Raw genomic sequence first — 17,980 nt, 5'->3', positions numbered from 1 at the left:
CGCGTTCGCGATTCACAATCTCCTCAAACACTGCGATCGCGACCCATACTTCGCGGACGCGAAGAGTAAAATTCCATCTGCCACAAACTACTTTACGCGATGGCAGCACCCCTATGCGAACACGATGAAGGAAACCAAACTTAGAAAAACCAGAAATCCCATATCAAGAACATTTGGTCCGAACTCCCTCCGAAACATACTCGGGACCCCGTATGAACATACCAACAAGTCCTAAAACATCATACGAACTTAGTCGAGGCCTCAAATCACATCAAACAACATTAAAGACATGAATCACACCCCAATTCAAGCCTAATGAAACTAATGAATTTCCAACTTCTACAATCTATGCCGAAACCTATCAAATCAACTCCGATTGACCTCAAATTTTGCACACGTCATAAATGAAACAACGAACATATTCCAACTTCCAGAACTAAAATCCAAGACCGGTAACCACAAAGTCAACTCTCAGTCAAACTTCTCAACTCTCCAAACTTCAACTTTTCCAACTTTCGCCAATTCAAGCCAAAATCCTCTACGGACCTCCAAATAAATTTTCGGACACACTCCTAAGTTTAAATCACAATACGGAGCTATCAGAACCATTAATTCTCTGTTCCGAAGTCATTTACACATAATTCAATATCCGTTAAACTCTTTCAACTTAGACTTCCAACCTTGGGACCAAGTGTCCCAACTCATTCCAAAACATCCCCAGAACTAAACCAACTACCCCGATAAGTCAAATAACAACAAACAAACATGGAATAAGCAATAAATTTTGAAACGAGTCTACAATACTAAAAACAACTAGCCGGATCGTTATATTCTCCCCCTTTTAAATAAATGTTTGTCCTCGAATGGGTCTAGAATCATACCCAGAGCCTCAAATAGGTGTGGAAATCTTCTCCGCATCTCCCGATCAGTCTCCCAAGTTGCCTCCTCGACTGGCTGACCTCTCCATTGCACTTTCACTTAAGCTATATTCTCTGACCTCAGCTTTCGAACCTGCCGATCAAAAATGGCCACCGGCTCCACATCATAAGTCAATTCCCCATCTAACTGAACCGTGCTGAAGTCCAAAATATGAGATGGATCGCCAAAATACTTCCTGAGCATCGAAACATGAAAAACTGGATGAACACTCGATAGACTAGGTGGATATGCAAGCTTGTAAGCCACCTCTCCAATCTTCTTAATTACCTCAAAATGATCGATCTACCGAGAGCTCAACTTTCCTTTCTTCCCGAATCTTATAAAACCTTTCATGGGCGAAACTCTGAGCAATACCTTCTCCCCCACCATGTAAGCAACATCATGAATCTTCTGATCGGCGTAACTCTTTTGTATAGACCGTGCCATACGAAGTCGATTCCGAATCAACTTAACCTTGTCCAAAGCATCCTGAACCAAGTCAGTACCCAATAGCCTAGCCTCATCCGGTTCAAACCAACCAATCAGAGACAGACACCTCCTCCCATGCAAGGCCTCATACAGATCCATCTGAATACTCGATTGGTAGCTGTGGTTGTGGGCAAACTCTGCCAATGACAGAAACTAATCCCAAGAACCCCCGAAATTAACGACACAAGCACATAGTATATCCTCCAATATCTGAATGGTGCACTCGGACTTTTCGTCCGTCTGAGGGTGGAATGCTATACTCAACTCAACTCGTGTGCCTAACTCTCGCTGCACTGCTCTCCAAAACTGCAATGTGAACTGTGTACCCCGATCCAAAATGATAGACACCAGTATACCGTGAAGGCGAATAATCTCACGGATGTAGATCTCATCCAACCGCTCCAAATAGTAGGTAGACTCAACTAGAATGAAGTGCGCGGACTTAGTCAGCCGGTCTACAATCACCCAAATAGCATCAAACTTCTTCAAAGTCCGTGGGAGTCCAACTACGAAGTCTATGGTGATACTCTCCCATTTCTACTCAGGAATCTCAAGCTTCTGTATCAAACCGCTCGGCCTCTGATGCTCCTACTTCACCCGCTGACAATTCAAACACCAAGCTACAAACTCCACTATGTCTTTCTTCATCCTCCTTCACCAATAGTGCTGCCTCAAGTCCTGGTACATATTTGCGGCACCTGGATGAATGGAATACCGCGAACTGTGGGTCTCTCCAAGAATCAACTCACGTAGCCCATCCACATTGGGCACACAAATCCGACCCTGCATCCACAACACCCTATCATCCCCAATAGAAACCTCCTTGGCATCACCGTGCTGAATTGTGTCCTTAAGGACAAGTAAATGGGAGTCATTATACTGACGCTCTCTGATATGATCATATAAGGAAGATCGAGAAACCACGCAAGATAAAATTTGACTAGGCTCTGAAACATCTAACCTCACGAACTGATTGGCCAAGGCCTGAACATCTGATGCAAGCGGTCTCTCACCAACAGGAATGTATGCAAGGCTAACCATACTCACCACCATTCTACTCAAGGCATAGGACACCACATTGGCCTTCCTCAAATGATACAAAATGGTAATATCATAGTCTTTTAGCATATCCAACCATCTTCGCTAACTCAAATTTAGACCCTTTTGTTTGAACAAGTGTTGAAGGCTCCGATGATCTGTAAATACCTCACAAGACACATTGTAAAGATAATGCCTCAAAATCTTCAACGCATGAATAATGGGTAGTTCTTCTCATGAGGCTTCAACTGGCGTGAAGCACAAACAATCACTTAACCCTCCTGCATCAAGACACACCCAATACCAATTTGAGAAGCATCACAATACACTGTATAAGAACTCGACACTGAAGGCAAAACTAGAACTGGAGATGTGGTCAAGGCAGTCTTGAGCTTATGAAAGCTCTCCTCTCCGACCACCTGAATGGAGCACCCTTCTGGTTCAACCTGGTCAAAGGCACTACTATGGATGAGAAACCCTCCACAAAGCAACAATAATATCCGGCCAAGCCGAGAAAGCTCCAAATCTCAGTAGCTGAAGACGGTCAGGGCCAACTCTGAACCACCTCTATCTTCTTTGGATCCACCTTGATCCTCTGACTAGACACCACGTGCCCTAAGAACGCCACCGAACTGAGCCAAAACGCATACTTGGAGAACTTAGCATAAAGCTTCTCATCCCTCAACATTTGTAGTACAATCCTCATATGTTGTGCATGCTCCTCTTGGCTACGGGAGTATACCAGAATATCATCAATAAATACTATGACATACAACTCAAGATATGGCTGGAACACAGTGTTCATCATATGCATGAACGTTGTTGGGGCGTTGGTCAGCCCGAAAAATAACATAAGAAACTCATAATGACCATAGCAGGTCCTGAATACTGTCTTTCGAATATCCAAGTCCAGAATCTTAGAGAACACTCTATCTCCCTGAAGCTGGTCAAATAAGTCTTCATTACGCGGCAAATGATACTTGTTCTTAATTGTAACTTTGTTCAACTGTCTATAGTCAATGCACATCCGCATAGTACCATCCTTCTTCTTCACAAACAGAACTAGTGCACCCCAAGGCGACACACTAGGCATAATGAACCCCTTATCAAGAAGCCCTTGAAGCTGCTCTTTCAATTCCTTCAACTTTGTTGGTGCCATACGATGCAGAGGAATAGAAATGGGTTGAGTTCCCGGCACCTTGTCAATACCAAAATCATTATCCCTGTCGGGTGGCATGCTTGGTAGGTCTACAGGAAACACATCCGGAAAGTCTCGCACTACCGGACAAGAATCAATAGTAGGAGTATCAGCACGAACATCCCTCACAAAAACCAAGTATGACAAACACCCCTTCCTAACCATCCACTTGGCCTTCAAATATGAAATAACCCTACTAGGAACATAGTCTAGAGAAGCTCTCCACTCGATCCTAGGTAATCTCGATAGCGCCAATGTCACGGTTTTAGCGTGACAATCCAGAATATCATGACATGGGGATAACTAATCCATGCCCAAAATCACATCAAAATAAACCATACTAAGCAATAAGAGATCAACTCTAGTATCCAATCCCCCAATGGTAACCACACATGACCAATACACACTATCCACAACAATAAAATCGCCCACCGGCGTAGATACATGAATAGGCGAAACTAAGGACTCACAGGGCATATCCAAATAATGAGAAAAATATGGCGATACATATGAATAAGTGGAATCGGGGTCAAATAATATGGAAGCATCCATGTGGCATACTGAGACAATACATGTGATCACTATGCCTGAAGCAACAACCTCTGGCCTGACAGGGAAAGCATAGCATCAAGACTGACCGCCACCTGATCGGCCTCCCCTTCTAGGGCGACCTCTAGCTGCCCGAGCCCTACACCGAGCTGGCTGAGCGGGTGGTGAAGTAACTGGTGCGGAAGTCATAACCTGACCCTTCTGCTGAACTGGACCTCCAAAATGACGGGGAAACTACCTCCACACATGTCCAAACTCCTCACACTCGAAGCGACTCTGATCTGCCGATGGTGGTAGAGACTGAATCAGACCTCGAGAACCAGAATAACTACTAGAAGGACCTGGTACAGATGAATCGTAAATGATGGAGCACGAGATGAACTCTGATCTGGGAGGGAACTGAGAGATGACTGGCCCAAATGAGCACTGTATGAACCATCGCTAGATGATGCATCATGATGAACCGGATGAGCCATCTGAGTGGGCCTATAAGGACTACCCCTGCTGTGGTGGGACTGACCTGCAGAAGAAACACCGCTGAAACCACTTGAACCACGAGGCCTCTTGGCCTCCCTCTCCTCACGCTCCTGACTACAGACCTGCTCTAGCCGCCTAGCAATATCAACCACCTCGTCAAACCTAGCACCTGATGTAATTTCCCGAGTCATGACAAAGCACAGTCCATAGTTGAGGCCATAAATGAACCTCCTAATCCTTTCCCTCTCTGTGGGGACTAACCAGATCGCGTGATGAGCCAACTCTGAAAATCTTATCTTATACTGGGTCATGGACATACCCTCCTGGCATAGCTTCTCAAATTACCTACGCAACTCCTCCTTGCGGGTCTGTGGAACAAACTTCTCCAAGAAGAGAACGGAGAACTCGTGCCACGTAAGTGGTGCAGCACCGGCTGGCCTGCTTATCTCATAGGCCTCCCACCATTAGAAGGCATCTCCCGACAGCTGAAAAGTAGTAAATGAGACTTAACTAGTCTCCAGAATACACGCTTTGAGAAGAATCCGCCGGCACCTGTCTAAGAAGTCTTGAGCATCATCTGACTCAGCCCCACTGAATGCAGGAGGCCCGAGCCTCCCAAACCGCTCTAGTTTCTTCTCCTCCTCGTTACTCATAGGTGGACCCACTTGGGCCTGAGCAACTACAACTGGCTGGGCTGGTAGTACCCCAGTGTCTGATGTCCCTGGACTACCAGCTCCGGAGTACGGGCGGCAGGAGTGTGAGCACCTCTCTCGGCCTGAGAAGTGGTTGGTACGGCCTGAACTGAAACTGCCTAAGCAAGGCTGGTGCATACAGTCAATATCTGAGCCAAAGCCTCCTGAAGGCCTGGAATTACAATGGGCACAACAGGTGCCTTAGCTGGTCCCACCAGCTTAACCACATTTGGAATCTTCTCATGAGCTGGAGCAACTGGTGGCTCCACAAGTGTTGTTCTAGCTATTGTACGACCTATACCTTAGCCTCTACCGCAGCCTCGGCCTTTTGTGGTCCTAGCTGGGGGTACTGGTAGCCGTCCGCCCAATCTGGTAGAACATGTCCTCACCATCTGTGAGAGAATAGAATAATAGAAGTTTAGTTTCCGAAATCAACAAATCTACATGACAAGAATACAAGAAAGTGAAGTTTTCCTGATGGATCGTTAGCCTTTCGAAGATAAGTACATACATCTACGTACTGATCCGCAAGACTCTACTAAATCTGCTCATGACTCGTAAGACCAATGTAACCTAGGCTATGAAACCAACATATCATGACCCAAACTCAACATGTCATAATGGCACCTATCACAGAACTAGGCAAGCCAAAATTCACAAATAACCACGCATTTTTAAATTGAAAACATGATGAAATAAGCTTAACAGTGAAAAATCTCATATATAACCGATAAGAAAATACCGCGACTCAATACAAAATCCACCAAAATTCTGGTGTCACTGAGTACATGAGCATCTAAATGTCAATACAGTCAAAACTACAAAATAAGTGTTTGAAGAGAACAGTGCTAAACAAACCAAAAAGAAGGAGAGTCGAGGTCTGTGGACTCCAAAGCAGCTACCTCAATAGTCTCCAAGCAGGAAGTTCTCCAAGTCTAGCAACCAGCGTGCCCAGAAGTACCTGGATCTGCACACGAAGTGCAGAGTGTAGTATGAGTACAACCAATCCAATGTGCTCATTAAGTAATAGGACTAACCTTGGGCTGAAACTAGTGACGAGCTTAGAAAGGTACAATCCAAATCTAGATAATAACAGTAATAACTCAGAGAGAATTCCAATAATCAGTTTGTAGTCAGTACATAAATGTAGACATGCTTTCTAGTTTTTAACAGTTTGAGCACAACACGGATAAAATATGCCAAGTATGACTAATATAAGGTATGACACATCTCAATATCTACATGTCTAGTATGCATGTCAACTGTAATGCAACACATTGATAAAGTCATACTCTCATACTCTTGGAGTATTTATCCTCACTCAGCACGCTCAATCACGTGGCACTCCCAATCACTCAGCACTCTCAATCACTCAGCACTCTCAATCACTCAACACTCTCAATCACTCGGCACTCGCACTCAGCACTCATCGGTACTTGCGCTTACTACTGGTATGTCAGACTCTGGAGGGGCAAATCCTTCCCAAGCGCTGATATAAGCCAACATGGCATGCTCCAGCGTGCAACCCGATCCTATCATGAATCAATAAAGCCTGCTATGGCATGCAACTCGATACCATAAATATCACTCACAATAAGTCCCTCAGCCTCACTCAGTCATAAATCTCTCCAGTCTCTCGGCCTCACAAATCTCATGACATTTAGCCCAAACAATGACAATATGATGTAACAATAAATGGCAACAGAGACTGAGATATGATATGCAAATGATAGATGTGGCTGAGTACATAACTGCAATTTAAACAATAATTCAAAAGAAGAAACAACCTCTGTAGGATCCAACAGTACCAGCATATAGCCTAAACATGATATCTAATATGGATCACAGCTCAATGCCTCTAACACATGGAGGTTACATGAATAACAACAAGATTGGGTAAATACACAGTTCCACGGAATCAACCGACTCACAATTACTACGGTGCACACCCACACGGTCGTCACCTAGCATGTGCGTCACCTCAACACTAATCACATAACATGTAGTTCAGAGATTCACACCCTCAGTATCAAGTATAAAAGTGTTACTTACCTTAAACCGTATAAATCTCTACTCCAACAATCCCTTGCCTCGCGAATCGGCCTCCGAACGACTCGAATCTAGCCATAAACAACTTAATACAATCAATACAAGCTACAGAAATCGATTCCATATGATAAAACTAAGTTCTTTAACCAAAGTCAAAATGTCAACCCAAAAAGTCAACCCCGGGCCAATGTCTCGGAATTCAACAAAATTTAAAAAATCCAAACACTCATTCAATTCGAGTCCAACCATACCAAAATTACTCAATTCCGATCTCAACTCAACCTTCAAATCCTCAAATTATGGTCTATGAAGTTTCACAAATTGTCTCCAATTTTTCCAACCCAAAACACTAATTAAATGGAAAATACAATGATAGATTCATGTATAACAACCAAAAGGAGTTAGAATCACTTACCCCAATCAACTTATTGAAAATCCCTTCAAGAATCGCCCAAATCCGAGGTCTCTAGCTTAAAATATGAAAACGGGTTGAAACCCTCATTTTGAAATTTTATAACTGCTGCCCGGAGGTTCCTCTTCGCGATCGTGAAAAGCTCCTCGCGATCGCGAAGAAAAAAAGAATGTTGCCCTAAAAAAAAGATCCTCGCGAATACGAAGAGTAAAATTCCATCTGCCACAAACTACTCTACGCGATCGCAGCACATCCTCCGCGAACGCGATGAAGGAAACCAGACTCAGAAAAACCAACAATCCCATATCAAGAACATTTGGTCCGAACTCCTTCCGAAACACACCTGGGGCCCCCGGGATCCCTCCTGAACATACCAACAAGTCCTAAAACATCATACAAACTTAGTCGAGACCTCAAATCACATCAAAAACATGAATCACACCCCAATTCAAGCCTAATGAAACTAATGAATTTTCAACTTCTACAATCGATGTCGAAACCTATCAAATCAACTCCGATTGACCTCAAATTTTGCACACAAATCATAAATGATACAACGGACATATTCCAACTTTCAGAGTAAAACTCCGAGTCCGATAACCACAAAGTCAACTCTCGGTCAAACTTCTCAACTCTCCAAACTTCAACTTTTCCAACTTTCGCCAATTCAAGCCAAAATCCTCTACGGACCTCCAAATCAATATCCGGACACACTCCTAAGTCTAAAATCACCATACGGAGCTATCAGAACCATCAAAACTCCGTGCCAGAGTCATTTACACATAAGTCAATATCCGGTCAACTCTTTCAGCTTTGGCTTCCAACCTTGGGACTAAGTGTCCCAACTCATTCTGAAACAATCTCGGAACTAAACCAACTACCCCGACAAGTTAAATAACAACAAATGAACATGTAATAAGCAATATATGGGGAAATGAGACTACAATACTCAAAACGACCGGCCGGGTCATTACATGTACTCAGTAAGTATCAAGACTAATCTCGAAGAAATAATAGTGAGATTGGTAAATTGATATTTACCATCATAACCTAAACAATTCACAAAATAAATACAATACAAGAATCTAGCAGATACAACATATAAGATGATCATATACAATTAACAGAGATAACAACTTGTTTTCATATAAACGATCAAATCTCATATTGATACATCGAATCAGCATATAAGGATGATATGCATCGCATAGTATTATTATAAATGCCAAGTGTATGAGTCTACACTATCTAAGAATCAAAATAAGCCTCCATATCATCAACTAACACTCTCCACGAGTCCAATAAACCTGCGCACACATAGCCCAAGGTACAATGGGTGATCACCTGACATGGGAGGGAACAGATCCAAATCCATGCACTGCACGGACAACTCACGTTCTAATACAATTACACTCGTACGGATAACTCACGTGCCACAATACTCATCTCATACAACAACACTCGCACAGTCACATGCCTCAACCTTAGTTCATATGAGAGTTTTCGTATACAGAGTATGTGCTTATACACCATAAAATACATAAATAATATATATGGACATAAGAAATTTACACGCAATGACATGTGCATGTGAACCGTGTGACTACAGCTAGAACAAGTAGGACATGATTTCACAAATAGCGATTTACGACCAATAAGGTACCAAGAGCCTAAAACATGGTTTCTAGCAAAATTAAAATATCTCACGTAGTCACACAAGAATAACAACAAGTTATAGATAGCATATAATGTAAATCCAAAGAAAAAAGTAGCCTAAAATCAATCCCAAGCATGAATATCACATGACACTTTCATATGTGCTCGCCACAATGCATATATAACTCCTCCAGTACATAACAATTAGTCAAACAAGGTCAATCTCCTAAGGTGGATTCCCTCGAGCTGAGTCCAGGCAAGATACTTACTTTAGAAAGCAAAATCAACCCTCCAAAACTACCTTTCCTTTAGAAATCACGTCCAACCGACTCAAATCTAATCAAACAATACTCAATAAAGTCAAACAACATGATATGAATCAATTTCAAGCAATAAAGCATTAATCTTTAATCAACTCCCAAATAGTCGACAAAAGTCAACACATGCTCACATCGTAAAAACCCGAGTCTAGGGGTAGATCCCATTATTTCATAATTTCATGAGTCCAAATATATATTTATTTTTCAAATCCAAGTCCAAATAGATGCTCAAAACCTCAATATATACTCTCTTAGGTTGTAGACAAAAACTCCAAATTCTACTTTTAAATTCAATATTTTAGGTGTAGAACTTCATGAGAAATCAAGATATATGATCAAATCCAAGTTTAAATTACTTAACTCCAAGATAGTAGTGAAATCCTTATTAAAACCTCCTCCTCTCGTTCTCCAAAACTCAAAAATATAAAAAATTTAAAAATTCTGAATTCTAGACATGAAATGCCCATACTAGCACTACCATTTGTGAATGCGGCCTCAGCCACGCGTTCGCGAAACACAAACTACAACAGCCAAAATCCCTTCTATGCGAATGCGACATGGACTTTGTAAATACGATGGACATCTGTCGGGCCTCCTTCGCGAATGTGAAATGCCCCTCCGCAAATGTGAAAGCCACAGACAGCCTCCCTATGCGAATGCAAAGGACTACCTCTAGGCTACAATTCCTTGTTCACAAACGAGATCCAACCTCCGCATTAGCAATGCACACCAGATATCAACAAAAATCAATAATCTCCAACATTCTCCGGGGGGTCCAAAATTCACTCCAGCCCCCCGGGACCCTAACCAAATATTCTAAAGTCCATAAATGCTATATGGACCTATCCAAGTTCTCAAAACACATACGAAGATTTCACATCTAAGAATCAAAGATTAAACCACTTGTTGAACTTTCTTAAGTTCATAAGCTTCTATACTTCCAACCAAGCGTCTGATTCACATCTAGGCACCTCGGACCTCAACTAAACTTTGTATACAAGTTCAATTCAAAAACACGAACCTACCCCCAATCTCTAAATACCAATCGAAATCTGATAAATTAAAGGTCAACTATCGGTCAAACTTATAGACTCTCCAATTCTCCAAATTGCCAACTTTAAGCAACTAGGACCAAAACCTTCTAGAAATCTCCAAAGCCAAATTCAAATATACGACCAAGTCCAAAATATACATACGAACCTATTGGAACCTCAAATCACTCCGGGATCATTTATTCAAAATCAAACAATGGTCAACTCTTATAACTTAAGGCTTTCAAATAGAAACTAAGTATTTCAATTCACTCCCGAACCCAATGAAAACCAAATCACCCATCATCACAAGTCACATATCATCAAATGAACCTAAGGGAAGCGTCAAATAGGAGAACAAAATTTTAATACTCAAACAACCGATCGGGTCGTTACATCTCAGGTGTGCATGCGATTGCATTTATTTATTCATACATACATAACAAGTCTCTTTCTTACCTTTTAATATTAGTTTTAGTTTATTTCACTTGGATCTTCTAAGATTAATAAATTTTACGATATCCTATCAAAACTTTAACAATAGATCCGTATTCGTTTTTGTAAGACAACAATATGCTTAAGTCACCTTTTTGCTTTAATATAGTTTCTTGATCCAATGAATTAATATGTTTGCATGGAATTTGAATTTTTTTTTTCTAATTCCTATCATTAGGATGTCTTTATAATTATAAATCATCATAAAGGAAATTTTAACCTTTTAGTTCTTTTTGATGTAGAAAATAATTGAGTTCACCCTTTAATTTGGTAATTTTATTTGAACTAGCTTATTAATTCACCTCTATAAAATATTATGAGAAATATATATTTAGCCGCTCCCCAAATATAATAGACAATAAAATAAACAGTTTTTGTATATGAGTGTATTGCATACATATAATATATACATTTTATATATTTTGGCTAGATAATGCAATTAGTTCAGCCGATCGGTCAATTTTGTATTTTGCCCTTACCAAATATTATTGGTAATCTAGGCTTCAATTAGTAATTCTATGAATATGACAAACAAGAAAAATTAATTTTAATAATATTAATAAGAGTTTCTTCGTAATTTGAATTTTTCATAAAGAATTAAATAGTTTAATGTAATCATACACTGGGCTTCCTCATACACTATGTAGTTATACAATAAATTTATGTTACGACCCGAAATCCCAACCACGGGGCCGTGATGGCGCCTAACATTCGCTTGCTAGGCAAGCCAATATTAGCAACACATGTTTTTACTTTAACAATTTTAAAAGCATATTAATGAGAAGATAAAGTTGTAGAACTTGAAAATACATAATATAATTCATACATGCTATCTAATTTAATCTCAGAATCTGGCGTCACAAGTACATGAGCTGCTAAAAGTACTACAAATAAGGTCTAAAATAAATATACAACTGTTTGAAATAAAATAAACAACATAGTAGATAAGATGGGGACTTCTAGATCTACAAACATTGCACAACTCTACCTCAAGTCTCCTGATGAAATGGGTCTGATCAAGTCTCCACTAGGCACCACTGGGACCAATACCAGAATCTGCACAAGAAGTGCAGAAGTGTAGTATGAGTATAACCGACCCCATTTGTAACGACCCGACCAGTTTTTTTGCTTTCTAGATCATCGTTCCCCTAATTAAGACTCTCTGTATGTGCTTTTACTATTTTATGACTTGCGAGAATGATTAGTTCAGTTTTGGAAGAGTTCGGGTTGAAATCAGAATGCTTAGTTCCTTGATAGTGGCTTATAAAGATTAAGTTTGACTTGAGTCAATATTTTGAGTAAACGACCCCAAAATTAGGATTTGACAGTTCCAATAGGCTTGCATGATTATTTTGGACTTGAGCATATGTTCAGATCGGGTTTCGGATGACCCGGGAGCGTTTCAGCGCTTAATATTAAAAGTTGGCGCATTTAAGGTTTTCAAGTTCTTTAAGTTTGGTTTGGAATAGGTTTTGGTGTTACTGAGGTCTGTTTGGAATTCCGAGCCTAAGAATAGTTCCGTATGGTGATTTATGACTTGTACGCAAAATTTGGGGTCATTCCGAGTAGACTAAGTATATTTCGGCGCGTTCGGAGCTAGTTGAGAAGTTTGAAGTTCATAAGTTGATTCAATTTGGTTTTGGAGTGCGATTCTTAGTTTCATTGTTGTTTTACGTGTTCCGAGAGTTCGAGCTGGTCCGTACTATGTTTATGGACTTTTGGGTGTTTTTGGACGGGGTCCCGGGTGGCTCGGGTGCGTTTAGGACCGCGCGGAGCTAAGCCGAAAATAATAGAAAATTGTTGTTCTAGTTTCCTTCTTCGCGAACGCGGAGCACTGGTCGCGTTCGCGATGAAGGAATGAGACTGGGTGGCATTTTTTCCTATGTGTTCGCGAGATGGGGACTGTGTTCACGAGGCCCTGGGCCACTGGCCTCCGCGTTAGCGAAGTGTGAGGCCAGTTGGGGAGGGGGTCAGTTGAACGCCTTCGCGTTCGCGTTGAGGCCGTCACGTTCGCGGAGGGCAGGCTAGCTAACCCATCGCGTTCGTGAGGCTGGTCTCACGTTCGCATAATGCATTTTCCCTGTTCTTGGCAATTTGCCTTCGCGATCGCGAAGAAGGAACCACTTGGCAGAAAACATTTTAAAAACGGGACTTAGACCTATTTTCCCCATTTCTCACTTGTGTGGCCCGAATTTGGAGCTTCTTGGAGAGGGGTTTCCATCTAGCATTGTAATGTGAGTAAGTTCTACCTAATATGAGTTAAATACATAGATTATGAGTAGATTTTAATGGGTAAACTATGGAAATTTTGGGAGTTTATTTAAAAACCTAGGTTTTTACAAAAATGGGATTTAACCACTCGGGATAAAAACCTAGGTTTTTATATGGAAATGGATCCAACCAGTCGTTTTACTTTCTAGATCTCCGTTACCCTAATTAAGACTCCTCATATGTGATTTTACTATTTTATGACTTGCGGGGATGGTTAGTTCGGTTTTGGAAGGGTTCGGGTTGAAATCTGAACACTTAGTTCCTTAATAGTGGCTTATAATCATTAAATTTAACTTGAGTCAATGTTTTGAGTAAACGACATTAGAACCGGGATTTGATGGTCCCAATAGGTTCGCATGATGATTTGGGACTTGAGCGTATGTTCGGATCGGGTTTCGGATAACCCGAGAGCGTTTTGGCGCTTAATATTGAAATTTGGTGCATTGAAGGTTTTCAAGTTCTTTAAGTTTGGTTTGAAGTAGGTTTTGGTGTTATTGAGGTCCGTTTGGAATTCTGAGCATGGGAATAGTTCCGTATGGTGATTTATGACTTGTACGCAAAATTTGGGGTTATTCCGAGTAGTCTAAGTATGTTTCGGCGCATTCGGAGCTAGTTGAGAAGTTTGAATTTCATAAGTTGATTAAATTTTGTTCCGGAGAAAGATTCTTAGTTTCATTGTTGTTTTACGTGTTCCAACAGTTTGAACAGGCCCATACTATGTTTATGGACTTGTGGGTGTATTTGGACAGGGTTCCGGTTGGCTCGAGTGTGTTTCGGATTGCCCGGAGCTAAGTCGGAAACACTAGAAATTTGCTATTTTACTTTGCCCTAAGCGTTCGCAAGATGGGGACTGTGTTTGCGAGGTCCTAAGCCACTGGCCTTTGCATTCACGAAGTGTGAGGCCAGCTGGGGAGGGGGTCAATCGAAGGCCTTCGCATTCACGTTGAGGCCGTCACGTTCGCGGAGGGAAGGCCAGCTAAGCCATAGTGTTCACGAGGATGGTTTTGCATTCACGTAATGAAGTTTCCCTGGGCTTGGCACTTTTCCTTTGGGATCGCGGATGCCCTATTGCGAAGAAGGAACCACTGGGCAGAAAACATTTTAAAAACGGGACTTAGACCTATTTTCCTCATTTCTCACATGTGTGGTCCAAATTTGGAGCTTCTTAGAGAGGGGTTGTAATGACCCAACCAGTCGTTTTGAGCTCTAATGCATCATTCAGCATTTTGAGGCCATAAGTAGCTTCACTTCATGTTTAATGAATTGTACACGTGGTCAGAATTGAACTTCAAAAAGTTCGGAGTGGTTTCGGAATGAAAATTCTCAATTCGGAAGCTTTAAGTTGGAGGAGTTGACCAAGGTTTGACTTTTGAGTAAATGACCTAGGAATAGAGATTTCAAGGTTCCAATTGGTTCGTATGATGATTTTGGACTTGGACGTATGTTCGGGTTGTATATCACACCGCCAGGGAGCATTTTGGCGCTTGTTGTGGAAAATTGGCATTTTGAAGGTTTTATAATTTCTTAAGTTTGATTTGAAGTGAAATTTGGTGTTATCGATGTCTGTTTGGGGTTCCGAGCCTTGGAATAGGTTCGTATCATGATTTGTGACTTGCACGTAAAGTTTGGTGTCATTTCGAAATGTTTAAGTATAATTCCGACGTATTCAGCGATGTTTGAATGTTTGAAAGATTAAAGAAAGGTTTCGATTGTCAATTCATAATTTTGATGATGTTTGGCGTGGTTTGAGGATTCAACTAAGTCCGTATCGTGGTTTGGGATGTTGTGGTATGTTTGGATGGGGTCCCGGGGGCCTCAGGTGCTAATCGGATTGGAAACGGATCTAGTTTGGACTTGAAAGAATTGCTGAGTCAGTCGAGATCTTGTGCAATCAAACCTGCGTGGAACGGGCCGTAGGTGCGAGCTAGTAGAAGCGGCCATAGGGGTCGTAGAAGTGGAGGGGAGTAAGGTTGGCCGGATACGCAGGTACGTGGAATCCACCACACCTGTGAGCTCGCAGGTACGAGCTGTTGGTCACAGAAGCGAAATAGGGGAAGAGGAGGTATTTCTGCAGAAGCGGAGGAATAGGTGCAGGTGCACCTTCACAGGTGCGAAAGCTTGCCCACAGATGCGGAGGAGGGGAGGCCTTAAGGGAACCGCAAAAGCGGAATTTTGGCCGCACCTGCGGGACCGCAGGTGCGATGATCGTTAGGCAGAGGGCCTTGTTAAGTACGTGGGTTTGGCTTATTTTCATTTCATTTCTTCCATGGAATCCGGCCTTGGAGCGATTTTGGAGCGCCATTTTCATCGTCTATCACGAGGTAAGTAATTTCTACAAGTTGTGAGTTAAATATACGTATTTGGGCTTGTAAATACATGGAAAATTGTCTGAATTTTGGGATTTTAAGAGAAAAACCTAGAAATTGGTATTTCGGATTTTGACCACGATTTTGGAAGTGAAAAATTGTGTCTTCCTTACGAATTCCTCTCGCGTTATGCGTTTTCATTGAAAAGCTTCTTTAAATTTCATAACTCACACGTATCTTCGTGAGTGGGGTCAAGGACCCTTAAAGAATCTTATTCTAATGGGACCGGCCCGTTCGCCTCGGCAGTATCATATTCTCATGGGAACGGGCTGTTCGCCTTGGTAGTATAGTAGATGCATCTATGGTTCGTGCCATTTGACCCTCGGCAGTGTACACATTATTATGGGATCAGGCCGTACGCCTCGGCATTTCTATAAATACTCTTATGGGATCGGGCCGTTCGCCTCGACAGCGTCATGCGTAATATTTGGCAAGAAGCCATCGTATATGTGAGTTTTCCTTATTTGAGTTGTGACGATCTATCTGGTGGGGACCATTTTCCATATACACTCTGGTTGGGGAGGTGACCGATAATTGAGGGCTTGCGTTTACTATTCAGAGGAGGATCGTACCACGTGCTTAAATTTGTTTACACTGTTTTTACCATGCCTCACACTTGCTTACTTTTTGTTGTACTTGATTTATTGGACCACTAGTAAGTGTCGATATCTACCCCTCATCACTACTCCTTCGGGGTTAGGCTAGGTACTTACTGGGTACGCGTTGATTTACGTACTCATGCTACACTTGCTATACTTTTTGTGCAGGTGTGTGTGTGTGTGTGTGTGTGTGTGTGTATATATGGTGGTCTTTTGGGCACAAAGGCGCGACTATTGCGGGGACTTTATGGTGAGCTGCATTCTATGTTACGATCCTCAACATATAGAGTCTCCATCAAAGTTATTTACATTCTCCTATCTAACTTGTATTCCAGAAAATGTTGTATTTTACTATATTTCTCGGTAGATGCTCATGCACTTGTGACATCGGGTGTTGGGGATTCCTACTGGATGTTCATTATTGTAGTTCACGTAATTATTATCATTTTACCTTATAATTCATACTTTATACGGAAATTTATAAAGAGAATTCACGGGCTCCTACGAGTACCCGATGTTTATTTTATTTATTTAATGGGATTTAAGATTTCAGAATTTTTAAAATGAGTAATTAAGTCGATAATTTATCGTTGGCTTGCCTGACGGCGACATTGGGCCCCATCATGGCCTTTAGGGGAGTTTGGATCGTGACAGGAGTTTCATCAAGCATTGTAAGGTGAGTAAGTTCTACCTAATATGAGTTAAATACATAGATTATGGGTAGATTTTAACGGGTAAAATGTTGAAATTTTGGGAGTTTATTTAAAAACCTTTGTTTTGATAAAAATGGGATTTAACCACGAAAATAATTATGGAATTGGGTAAAAATTATATATTTGAGTTCGTGAGGTTATGGGTAACATTTGTCTTTGAAAATTTCCGGAATCCGGGCACGTGGGTCCGGGGGTTAATTTTAAGAATCTTCTAATTTGGGTTGAGTAATTACTCTAATAGCTAAATTATGAACTTGTGAGTGTATATTCATTAATTTATATAATATTTGGCTAGCTTCGGATTGTTCGGCACCAAGTTGAGGCTTTAGAGGGAATTTGTGTGCTGGAAAGTGAGCTCTAGGATGAGGTAAGTCTCTTGTGAAACCTTGTAAGAGAGAATTTACCCCATAGGTATTTTAAATTACTATTTGCTTCTAATTGTGGGGGCTATGTATGCACGAGTTGACGAGAGTCCGTGCGTAGCTACAAATCATGCTTAAGTCCGGTTAGTTTTAGGACCCAATCATGAAATACTTGTATTTTTTGCACTCTACTTGTTAATTTAAGTGCTTAAATTATATTGAAACTTGATAAAGGATTCGTAAAGACCGAATTTCAGTTACTTTGAGTTATTGGCGGGTTACTTGACCGTCAATTGAAATTGTGCTTCCTTGTGTATTAGTCTTGTGATATCTTTTAAATCAGAT

General features: G+C 41.3%; 1 protein-coding gene across 1 annotated transcript; it reads right to left on the bottom strand.

The window, feature by feature from the left end:
• Positions 1–4,497: 4,497 nt before the first annotated feature.
• LOC138909531 (uncharacterized) lies at positions 4,498–4,980 on the bottom strand. The gene has a single exon (XM_070200735.1). It carries the CDS (start codon positions 4,978–4,980, stop codon positions 4,498–4,500), a length of 483 nt encoding a protein of 160 aa, XP_070056836.1.
• Positions 4,981–17,980: the final 13,000 nt, after the last annotated feature.

The sequence above is a fragment of the Nicotiana tomentosiformis genome, chromosome 4 (assembly GCF_000390325.3).
Source record: "Nicotiana tomentosiformis chromosome 4, ASM39032v3, whole genome shotgun sequence".
NCBI classification, from domain to species: Eukaryota; Viridiplantae; Streptophyta; class Magnoliopsida; order Solanales; family Solanaceae; genus Nicotiana; species Nicotiana tomentosiformis.
The sequence above is the reverse complement of the archived record's forward strand: the minus strand, read 5'-3'. Positions and strand labels throughout refer to the sequence as shown.